Source organism: Rhamphochromis sp. 'chilingali' (assembly GCF_963969265.1).
Source record: "Rhamphochromis sp. 'chilingali' genome assembly, chromosome: 15".
NCBI classification, from domain to species: domain Eukaryota; kingdom Metazoa; phylum Chordata; class Actinopteri; order Cichliformes; family Cichlidae; genus Rhamphochromis; species Rhamphochromis sp. 'chilingali'.
This window is the reverse complement of record NC_137942.1, coordinates 7,825,228-7,837,364: the sequence shown is the minus strand read 5'-3', so window position 1 is coordinate 7,837,364 and position 12,137 is coordinate 7,825,228. Positions and strand designations below refer to the sequence as shown.

General features: G+C 38.6%; 1 protein-coding gene across 1 annotated transcript; it reads left to right on the top strand.

The window, feature by feature from the left end:
* Positions 1-484: 484 nt before the first annotated feature.
* itgb3a (integrin beta 3a) lies at positions 485-11,745 on the top strand. Its single transcript, XM_080904841.1, is given in 16 exon segments — positions 485-517; positions 519-642; positions 1,679-1,764; positions 2,227-2,431; positions 2,689-2,941; positions 3,088-3,250; positions 3,548-3,709; positions 3,797-3,892; positions 3,980-4,069; positions 4,184-4,318; positions 4,399-4,828; positions 8,510-8,732; positions 9,136-9,236; positions 9,473-9,589; positions 9,978-10,144; positions 10,524-11,745. Coding segments are annotated over 16 exon segments (2,436 nt in total). The 5' UTR covers positions 485-499; the 3' UTR covers positions 10,590-11,745.
* Positions 11,746-12,137: the final 392 nt, after the last annotated feature.

Genomic DNA, 12,137 nt, shown 5'->3' with positions numbered 1-12,137 from the left:
ATAATCTAGTGATTAGCGCAATTTTGTTGCACGTGTACAACGACAGTGAAGAGCTATTTTATTCTGTTGATGGAATTCTCTTTGACGTCCCTCATATCATTTCCACCAAAAGCAATATTTAACTAAAAATGTATTTATTTCTTATGAAGCGTTGCCAAACCGCTGATGTTCTCAAAATCTAATCACGGTTTCATTTCATCACTTGTTTGAGCCACAGCTTTCAGAGTTCTGCAGACCTGCTTAAGAAATGTCTCTAGAAGGTACAAAGACTCCTAATTTCAGTCCGATGAGTCACTTTCTCTACTTCTGCGAAATGAAGAAGGATTTGTGTGCTTGATTTCTGACGACACTCGTTGCTCTTGTAACCCTGCAAGTAATCCATCAGCACCGATGGTTATCAAACAACTAAGAGAGCAGTCTAAACATGTCACGGGACAAATACTGTACACACTGTGGATGGGAGTTTGTTACAGTATTAGGCGGTGGGTTATGACCTAACATGCAGAATGAGGAAGCGTGAAGTTGCACAGACACATACGACTCACTTCAGATCCCGGTTCATTTGCTGTCCAGTCATGGGGACTTTAACAGACCGTCTAGCTATACTGGTTCTCCTTTTGTCCACAGCATCAAACGTCTGCGGTAAGATGGTTTAATGAATAATATTTTATTCAGCCTTAGGCTATTTTTTTTCACCTGCCGATGTGTATTTTTGTCTCATGTCTCTGAAAGCATAAAGTCGATACATGTGCGTGTGATCACAGTTATTTAATAACCTACAATTTTCTGAAAAGGAAAAATAAAACCGCAGCTGAATATCTTAACTAGATAGGCGCTGCTGTTTAGGATCTGTAATTGCGCTGCTTCCTCGTAGCTTTCGCCACCTCTCCTTATAAGGGAGTGAAAATAGTCGGGATGTGTGTCCCATTGGAAGGTGACCTGCTCTGGCTTCTCTGTACTCCACATTATAAGGCTCATTATTTCAACTTAACTAATATTTTTTTCTTTTCTTTTCTTTTCTTTTCTTTTCTTTTCTTTTCTTTTCTTTTCTTTTCTTTTCACTTGTCATCAGTTCAACTTAAATACCTTAGCACTCACACTAACTTTTGATTTCACTGATGATCATTTTTGCTTGTTACAAAACAAAGCCAATCAATGAATGAACTTAAGTTTTGTGAATGAAAAGCAACATACAATCAGGTGAGTGTAGTAAGCAAGTGCATTTACATGAGATGATCTTTGACTATGTCTGACTATAATTACTTATTGGCACTTATTTATGAACTGAATGAACTTAGGTCATGTTTTTATATAATGCTTATTCTCTCAGATCATTTACTTTAACTCACATTTAACAAACTTGTCACTGCTGACCGTGTTTCAGTGTTAATCTACAATCAGCCACACCCAAAGGCCTCACAAGAGAATGCACTGAAAAGGGAGTGGACTTCATTATTCTTCTAACTTTTTACACATTCAACTCAATTTGAAGAATTTAATTATATCCTGTTAGACTGTATCAAACACTTAGAATCTTATAGTATCTGAAAAGAGCTAAGTAGCATCTTAGTGCTACTTCGTGTAAAACCAGTCAACAAACTGGTTGGAAAGTTAGAAAGACACTATACTCTATAGTATTGCATGTATTTTTACATTTTTCTGGGTGTCATTTTCACAGATTCCAATGTATGCACATCACGAGGGGTCACAACATGTCAACAGTGTCTGGCTGTTCACCCGAGCTGTGCATGGTGTTCTCAGGAGGTAAAAACACACACATAGACACGGTTTCTGCTCACTCCTCCCCCTCACTCCTCAGTGAAGCAAGTTAGAACTGAAATCTCATTCCCCACCAGCTTGCTTCATTCCATCACCCTCTAAAGCTTTTTCATGGTACCTAGTCAACACAGATATACACCCTAGGCTCTCAAGCATAATTAAGAGAAAATTGTCCTGCTGCGTCCAAATAGCCAGGACAGGCACCTCCACAGATATTGGTTATTTGTTTGGCAATTTTCTTGTTGTTGTTTTTTGTTTTTGTTGTTGGGGGGGGTTAACATCCAGATGCCTAAAGGGATTCATCATAATGTCTGGAGACTGGGGTTCTTTTGTTTGTTAAGAAAATGTATAAACCACTACACTATGGAGCCACTTACTGTTGTATTATATACATTAAATTAACTAATGAATGCAAAAGGCCCAACAGAATGGCTGTGATTGTTTCAGGAGTTTGGGAAAGGGGCATCTGGCAAATCTCGCTGTGACCTAAAAGAGAATCTACTGAAAGAAGGATGCAGCGCAGCGTCACTGGAGTTTCCCTCCAGCACCCTCACTATTCAGCAGGATGTGCCGCTTAGTGACAAGGCATCAGGAACAGCTAAAGATGTTACTCAGATCAAGCCTCAAAAACTCCAGATGACTCTAAGACTAGGTATGTTAACACCCAACCAGATATCATCTGTATAAAGATCAGGAGATACATGCAACAGCACCATTATGCAACCAGCCATAAAGAGTCATTATTATTGTTCTACATGTAGAAATAGCATGACGGATGTAAACTGATATTAATATTACATCTTTTTCTCCTGGTAGTAGACACCTTTTGAGTTAATTGTGCTGTGTAGTTAATCAGTTTTATCCTCTGTCCCTTGTCCAACCCTGTGGTCCTCTTCTTGTTCCCCTCAGGTGATGCCAAACGTTTCACTGTGTCTGTGAAACAGGTGGAGGATTATCCCGTGGACCTCTACTATCTGATGGATCTCTCATATTCAATGAACGATGACTTGGCTCGCCTCGTCACCTTGGGCAATGATCTTGCTGCAGCCATGGGCAAAAAAACAAGCAACCTGCATATGGGGTTTGGGGCCTTTGTGGACAAGACTATGTCCCCATACATGTACACTTTTCCTTCACAGGCAATCAGTAATCCATGCTATGGGTAGGTATGATGCAGGCTGTTGTTAGGTTTAAAGTAGATAAGGAGCTCTGGTGGAGATTTTTCTACCAGATGTGTTTAGCAACTTGAAATTGATTTTCCTTTTTCACTGATTCACTTTCCCACTATCTCACGCTTAATATAAACAGGATTGGTGTACAATGCCAGGCTCAGTTCAGTTTCAAGAATGTGCTGTCACTGACAGAGAAGGTATCTCGTTTCACTGAGGAGGTGAGGAAACAGCAGATATCGAGAAACAGGGATGCTCCAGAGGGTGGATTTGATGCTGTCATGCAGGCGGTGGTGTGCAAGGTATAAATAGCATAAATATGTCAACTACAGATACACGTCCTCAGAGATTTTGCAACACAGTATGACCCTATGGAAAAGAAAAAGAATGTTTTCTTTTCCTATTAGCTGATGTTATATACACATAAGTCTCTAAACATATACTTTTCTATTATCAGCTCATTTTGAGTTTTTTTTAACACATATTGGTAGTTTTTTCAACTTAATTATACATTTGCTGTATGCTTTATCTTTTTTTTATGGTATATTTAACTTTTTATATTATATTTTATATTATATTTGTGTATCCATCATAATTAGGATAAGATTGGCTGGCGTCCGGATGCGTCACATCTTCTGGTGTTTACCACTGATGCCAAAACTCATATTGCTCTGGATGCGCGCATAGCTGGTGTTGTCCAACCGAATGATGGAGAGTGTCACCTTGATAGTGACAATCTTTACAACAAATCTACAGTGCTGGTAAAGAGAGACAGTTAAATGCATAATTTTAAATGTTTTTGGACAAAGTGCTGCTTTTCCAAACTATGTTCTTCTGGTGTCTTCCAGGACTATCCCTCTTTGGGGCTATTAACGGAAAAAATGACCGCAAACAACATAAATTTAGTTTTTGCTGTGACCAACGAAGTGATACCAATTTACGATGTAAGGAAAATGGACTGCTTGTGTCACGTGATAAATTTACTATTGTAAAAAACTTTCACTATCTTACCACCATGTCTCTATTGCCAGGAATACAGTAAGCTTATTCCAGGCACAACCGTGGGAACTCTGTCTGGTGATTCTGGGAATGTTATTCACCTAATTGAGCAGGCATATGCGGTAAGGAGTTTTTGAGGTTGGAAAGACAAGTAGAATTTGCAAAATAATGTTGTCTATTTGATCTGTAAAGGTACACTAGAACCAATATGTGATTTATACCTTTAATCTGAGCAGAAAATTCGGTCTAAAGTGGAGCTGGAGCTGTTGAATGTCCCAGAGGAGTTAAATCTTTCTTTCAACGCCACTTGTCTAAATGGAGAGGTCATCCCCGGAATTAAGTCCTGTACTGGCCTCAAGATTGGAGACACAGTAAGTAACGGTTCAGGAATCTTCAGTATGCATCCAGTATTTCTACACAGACTATCAAAGAGGCATTTCTTCCTCTTCAGGTGTCATTCAGTGTTGAGGCTCAGTTGCGGAGCTGTCCTAAGGAGAAGAGTCGCACCTTTACCATCAAACCTCTTGGCTTCAAAGATGCCCTTGAGGTTACGGTGGATTTTGCCTGTGGTTGTGAGTGTGAGGCAAAGGCACAAGCCAACAGCCCCCTCTGTAGCAACGGCAACGGGACCTTCAGCTGTGGTGTTTGTCAGTGTCACCCAGGTCGGCTGGGCCCGCATTGTGAGTGCTCACTTGAAGACTACAGTCCATCTGATAATGCCAACTGCATCCGGGAACCAGAGGGCCCAATCTGCAGTGGAAGAGGCAACTGTCTGTGTGGACAGTGCTCGTGTCATACAAGAGGGTTTGGTCAGGTGTGGGGAAAGTACTGTCAATGCGATGACTTCAATTGTCTGCGCTTTAAAGGAGCTCTGTGTTCTGGTGAGTAAATTGTCGTTGTTGTTTTTTTTTTTATCGTCAAATCTTAAACCATCAGTTTAACATTTTGCAATAGCACAAAACCTGATGCACAAACTGAAATCAAAGTAAACCTGCAGTGGTATGTGCAAGTATATTATTCTAAAATCATGACATTTAAAAAGTCTGTAGTAAGGATCTAGAGAAATTCTAGAGACTTTGCAAAAATGTCCAGGTTATTAAAACATCAAGCATATTTTCTTAGTTTTGTGGTTATGTTTCCATGCTGATTTGGGGATTTACACAAAATCCCCCTTCACTCAATCAGCTTTTGAAAATATCAAATCATGGGCATTGAACTACCTGCAGGGCACTAAAGATACACAAGATAATATTATATCATATTAAAAGCTGTTTTCTTCACTAAGAGCAGGAAAAATGAAGTTTCTCTTCCCTTTTCTTTCCTTGCTCTGAGGCTTTGTTGTATGCTTTCTTCCTTTCTCTCTTTGTATATAAACATATCTCAGTTGGTTTACATAGTTTTCCTATTACATAGGTAGATAAGCCAAAAAACTAGGCTACTTAAAGTGCCTGTGCCATCATTAAGACAGTCTTTTCTTGCTTATAACAGACATGTAAATTAGTACAAAATTATTAAACATAAGCAATCATACTTATCAAATGACCAACGCTTTGTCAGACCTGCAAATATTATGTCTGTGCTCTGTAGAAGGCCAGTCAGAGAACACACCCATTTACTGCTATGTTTTTGTGATATGCAATTGCTATCTCTATCATTCCCAAATGCAAGTTGGTGCAACTCACTACAGAGTTACTCAATTACAATAATAAAACTTTAGTAAGCTTTGTCCTTGAGTAATTTATTGTTGCAGCATTTTGGCTCTATGATTGGTAAGAAGGAGTATGACTAATAGTAGAACAGGAAACTGCTCTTTAAAAGAAATAAGGAAACTTTTCCTATTAGGGTTAGTACTCATTCTGTGTTTACTCAAACTTTGGAGTAAACATGTCAAGTACACGGACTTGTGTTACTGAGGTACCTCTTCTTTCTACGGTAATGAGGACGCGAATACCATGAATCACGTACTTACAAGCAAAGCTCATGGAGCTATAAGAAAGTGCATTCAGACACAATAAGTTAGCCTGAAAGATCCTGTCAGCTTTCATTACAGGACGTGTAAGAAAAATCCATTTTAGAGATGTTAGTCAGTCACCCACATTTTTTAAAGTATATTATTTAAATTGGAGACAGTTAGTAGTCCACTGTAATTTTCAGTAAAGTGCAGAAATATGACACGAAAGCCCCAAATTAGGCATGCATCCTCTGGAATCAAGTTTTACCTGAAATAAACATACATTGCCAAGCTGATATCCAAATGTGACATACTTGTGTCAACAAGGCAAATGCTCACACAGGTTCTTTCTTAAGGAAGATTAACTTTTGCAGACACAAAGCCAGCACTGGTGTAAGTCAGTCTATAGAGCATTAGCGCTAAACCGCAGTGTGCAGAAGTGGTATTTAAAGCATGAGTGTCCCTTGTCTGCATCTTAGTTGAAGCTACCACGACACAGGGCATAAAAAAAGTTAAATCTCTGTGACGTTCCCTGTGGGTGTGCAGATCTCCTACTGATATGAAGCTGTTTCAGGGCTCAAGAACAGGAGCCAGCAAGCACAGCCCCAGGGAGCACAAATAGGAGGGAGGAGACTACAGCAAAGTTTGCATTCCTCTGCTGATTTTTGTTTTTTTACCTTTCCTCATCAGTACACGTTACTAGATTCTGTTTCCGCTTGTTCTCCAACAATGTAAGGTTATGTTTTAGTACTCTGTCTTTGTCCCTGTCCTTGTCCTGTTATCGTGGCCCCACTATTAACCTGTGCTCTGGGATTTGTTTAATTGACTGAATTATTGTGCTTGCTCACAAAGAAATGAGCATGATGTAAAACTAAAAACCCCTTTTCATGTTTGTGAATCATCTTTCAGTTAATGAAAGCAGCACAAATACTGACTCCTATTAAGTGTTGTGTAGAGAAAAACAAAAACTAACTTGTGACTCAAAGCATTTTTCTTGTTTCCAAAGCCTTTATACATATCTCAGCTCTTATGTTGTTGACAGAGTTACTGAGAAAGATTACACAACAACTCCACCGCCGGGCTTTATATGTGAAATTGTTAACCATTAACACGGACGGCCCTGCTTAAAACACATTTTAAAAAGAAAAGCCTCAGCTGACAGGGTGAACACGGTGGAATTGTTTGTCGAAGCTTTGTTGATTTGTTTTGAGCTCTGGAATTAGTTACCCTTACACCTTCTGTGATCTTTCAGCACTAGTCACTCCCCCTGTCTGATCCAGATGGACTGTGACTCACTCGCTTGGCTCATAATCATCCAATGCCAGTTTAGTTTCCTACCCTGTTGTCGCTGGAGCTCTGCAATAATATCCAAGGTGGTGTAATGTGCTGATGTGGGGTGTTGCACAGTAATGCAGGAAGAAAAGCTCACCAACCAATCTTCTCAGGAAATGGATGACAGCTTCCTAAAATGACTGGGTATTTCCATGCTTTCTGTGCTTCACAACATCTGAGGATGTTTGTGTCACTCTGTGTGTGCCTGCTTGCCCGATGGGATCAGGAATCATTAAACTGTACTTTCACAATAGAACATTTTCTGCCCTTCTCACAGTGGGGATGATTAAGGGAAATGCGTGACTCCCATTGCTGAGTAATTCAGATGCAAAAACAGCTACCAAGTTATTGCTTAACACAGCAGCATTTTCAAGGGAAGATTAGAATGATGTGGGAAGAAATCTGAAACAGATGATTGTTTTCAAACGCTGACTAGTCTTTTTTATTATTTAAACAAAACAGTTCAAGCAAAGGTCATGACAAAGGAGGCAAAGTTATCATTTTTTACAATGAATGACAATGAAGACCTAAATATAGACCTAAAACAATTAAGCAATAAAACCACATCACTTAAAACATAGTACATACACTCTTTACTTCTGGGGCCCCCCATGTGCAGCAGCCTGTTACAGCAGCTCTGCTCATTTCTGAGCTTCTTTCTTATTTCATCTTTATTTTCTCGTAATTTTTAACTGAAGTTTTAGCAATTGGATTCTGCATGTACTACTGTTTCATGCTAGTTCTGGTCATTTTTCTAACAAATTTCCCACGAGTGGGTCTAATAAAGGTTTATCTCTCTCTCAAACACTCACTCTCTAATTCCACTTCCTTCAAAGAACATTACAGTGACCTTGCATTCATTTCATGAAGAATAACACTCATCCTATCTAAGCACACTAATTAGGTAAGTATACACACAGACAAATGTGCACACAGATTCATTTATATTTATGCAAGTAGTATTTTGTAGGTTTGTGTCCCTCTTGTAGTTGTGCACTTAAACTGTATATTTTTGATTTCAAGTATTACAGAATAAATTTGAGCACTTTTATAGTCTAACCAAAAACTCACTTTATACCACAAATGACACTGTCTTTTTACAGAAACGTGCACACCTTACAGTCACACCTTGACCTAAATGAACCTACCTAGGTCTAGCCAGTCAGGCTGAAACCTATATTTAATCCCAGGATCTTTTTGCTGTGCCTCTACCATGTTAGACACTGCATCACCATGCTGCCACAAAGAATTAGCTTTTCATTCTTTTTCATTCTTTCAGGTCACGGGAAATGTGATTGTGGGGTGTGCAAGTGTGACGCAGGATGGAAAGGAGAAAACTGCAACTGCACCACGCGCACAGACACCTGCATGTCCAGCAGTAGTTTCCTGTGCAGCAGCCGGGGTATCTGTGATTGTGGAGTTTGCCTTTGCACTCAGCCTGGTGCCTACGGAGCCACCTGTGAGAAATGCCCCACCTGCCCTGATGCCTGCACGCTAAAAAAGTGAGTTAATCAGAGATGAAAAAACAACAGAAAAATCATATGAGAACTTGTAATTTTCAACCAAATGTAGACACATTTTCCTTGGACAAATTGATTAACCCTAAAAACAATTTCACTGGATTAGTGAGATATCTTGTTTAATTTTAGGGTAAGTGATTGATCAACTTATTGAACAATTATCAAATCATCCCTATGTGTAGACAGCATACTTGGCTTCTCAGGGCCCTACCTGTTGTTGGCAAAATAATGTTCTGCAAATAACTCACGTTTGCTTACGTTTTCCACATTTCATAACACAAACTACTCCTACATATTTTTTAGTGCAGACGCTATCATGTATAAGAGATGTAATGTGTGATGTCCGCTGAATGCATACGAAGTGAACCACTTACTGTTTTTGCAGGGAGTGTGTCGATTGTCTGCACTTCAAGAGAGGACAGTACATCAAAGACAACAGTTGTAATAGAATGTGCACCGATGAAATTGAAGTAGTGGATAACCTGGGTGAGAACTCCACCATTTCTAGTCTCTTTATTGCTGCTATCCTGGCCTGTTGTGGTAATGTTGTATTTCTGCTTCAGATCATATGAGCATAATAAAATTAAAAGTATTTGGAGGCCTCATGAAAACATTGTGGTCAAAGAGTATTGTGGACTGCTCGATACTTTAGTCTCATAAACATACCTTAAAACAATGTATTACGTTGTTCTTCATCTTCACACGATCTCGTCCCACACAAGCGGAAAAACGCAATGGAGTAAACTGCTCGTACAAAGATGAGAACGACTGCGTGCAGCACTTCCAGTATTATGTAGATGTTGCCGGCAAATCCATTCTGAGCGTCGTGAAAGAACCAGGTACTGTGAAAGTTTGTGTGCATTTATGGGATTCTTAAACTGCCAGAGAACTGAGCGTTATAATTTAGGCACATTATTAGGGGAGAATAGTGTGTGCTTGAGTTCCATTTCAGTCTGTTTTTCTGGACAGCCATAGCAACAGGGGAACAGTGTGTGCATCTTGTAATGTGTTATTATCTAAAGAACACATGATCAGCCAGTTACCCACATCCACACTCTCCCACACCACAGAAACTCAGACACATTGCATTGATGCTTCAAATAATTGTGAAATGTCTCTCACCAGATTGCATTGATTGCTTAACTTCTGATTGCACTACATTTCTTAGCAAACATGGTGCCAAAAACTGTGAATTAGCTCAGTTTCTCCCTCTCTCATGTCTGTCAGAGTGCCAGCCTGGTGCTGACATCTTGGTGGTGCTGATGTCAGTGGCTGGAGCCATTCTGCTACTGGGCCTTGTTGGCCTGCTCATATGGAAGCTGCTGGTCACAATCAAAGATCGCAGAGAGTTTGCCAAGTTTGAGGAGGAGAGAGCCAAAGCCAAATGGGATACGGTGAGAAATAACTCCATTGAAACACCAGAGTACAACAAAAGCAATATCGTTTGGCTTTCTATAACCTCTAGTGCTTTTAACAAATCTTTTTTCAATTTTAAGACCCAAACATGAATATGTATAGGGTTTTTTTTTCTTTTTATTTATTCTTTTGAATTTTAAATTGTTTCCATGATATTCATTTTTTACTTGCTTTTATTATTGTTCAGCACTTACTTTGTTTGTAACTTTGTTTTGAAAAGTGATTTTCTAAATACAAGTAAAGTAATGCCAATACACTGTAATAACAGAATATATCTGCCCTCTAGTCTAGCCTGCATATGGCAATGTTACATATCACCATGGAGCTGAAGTAAACACCACTGTTTTATTTTCATAGGCTAACAATCCTTTGTACAAAGGAGCCACCTCCACCTTTACCAATGTAACATATCGGGGAAACTAACGACTAATGGCCAAGAGGAAAATCTCAGGGGTCAACGACAAAGAGGGAATGTAGCAGCACAGAAATGGATTGCAAATGAACATACTGTACACTGTCATGTGACCAGCTACTGTAGCTGAAAAAGCAGTTAATGTGGTCAAGAACTTGATGTAATGATTGTACATAATATAAAAGGAAAAAACAAAACAAAATGTTTTGTTATAAAGAACAGATGGCTGTGTTCTTAGTCATTCTGTTTCTACACTGTTTCACTTCTGGTGTATTCTAAAATACTAAATGTGCATTTAAGAAAAGGAGATTGGTTGTTACTGTGGTTTCTCATTTTTGTGGTATTGTGTCCACCACTGCAATATTTTTTAAGATGAATATTTCTGTACACCCATTACCACTTCTCCTTTTTCCTAATAGTCAGTTATAACAGTAGCAGCAACGAAACTGCAAGAATGCAGCTACTGCAGATCTAGTTTATAGTGACGTCTGGGATGTACGTTGTATTTAAACCTCCTAGGACCTGAACGTCCACATATGTGGACATCACATTTTGGTTTTCTAGACCAAAATACTAAATTTTGCTCTACAAGGTCCTGATATCCACTTACGAGGACATTATAGTTCCACTGTTCTATCAAAATTTAAAGTGAATGTCCTCATATGTGGATCTCATTTTTCCCAGAAACAAAAATCAGGTAAAAAATAAAATCACATAATTCTTTGTTTTTACATTCATCAGGTCCCAATCAGCCCAAATAGCAAAGAGCAATTAAAAATGCATGCTATGAAAAAGTTTGGGTCTTAGAAGGTTAAATGCAAAAAAGAAATTGCCACTTCAATAATCTTATAACATAATTCTATAAAGATTTTCTTCTATTTTGGTGCTTTTGGGGATTTTTTATATATATATTTTTCTTTTGTAAAATATATAACTTATTCTGTGCTCTGTTGTACCTTTGCTTTTGTAAATGTAAGTCTGATTTGATTCAGTTCTCTACTGACCACCACTGTGCCACACCTTTTTAGCCTCTCTGAAATGTGACGTACATTTTGGTTTTACATTCGTGGTTCTCTCAGGATGTTTGCATTTTTTCACATCTTCTAAAGTTGTTAGCGGTTAAGTTGAAGACACAAATATTCAAGCAACTTTTGTGTGTCACTTGTGTGTTCCTTTGAAAAATGTATATATATTTTTTGCTTATTAAGATCTGACTTAAAACAGAAAATTGAAATTGCAATAAACATTCACTCATACACTCTTCAGCAAGGAGCTAATTGTTTTTGTTTGTTTTCTCCCAACTCTATTCATACGAAGAAAAATAATAAAATGATTTTGTTATGGAGGCATTGCAAGAAAATCAAATCCCTGCACAAAGAAATAGAAAATAAGCCTATAGTCACTTGATTTTATGCAATACTTTAATAATGAATTAGCTATGATCATGCACACAGTTTCACTGTGATGTGTGTTTTGGAAACTATATTCTGCAACAACTTATCTGCTATCAAGTTAGTCAACACTTCCTGTTTTGAAGCACACAGGATATTTTTTCACAT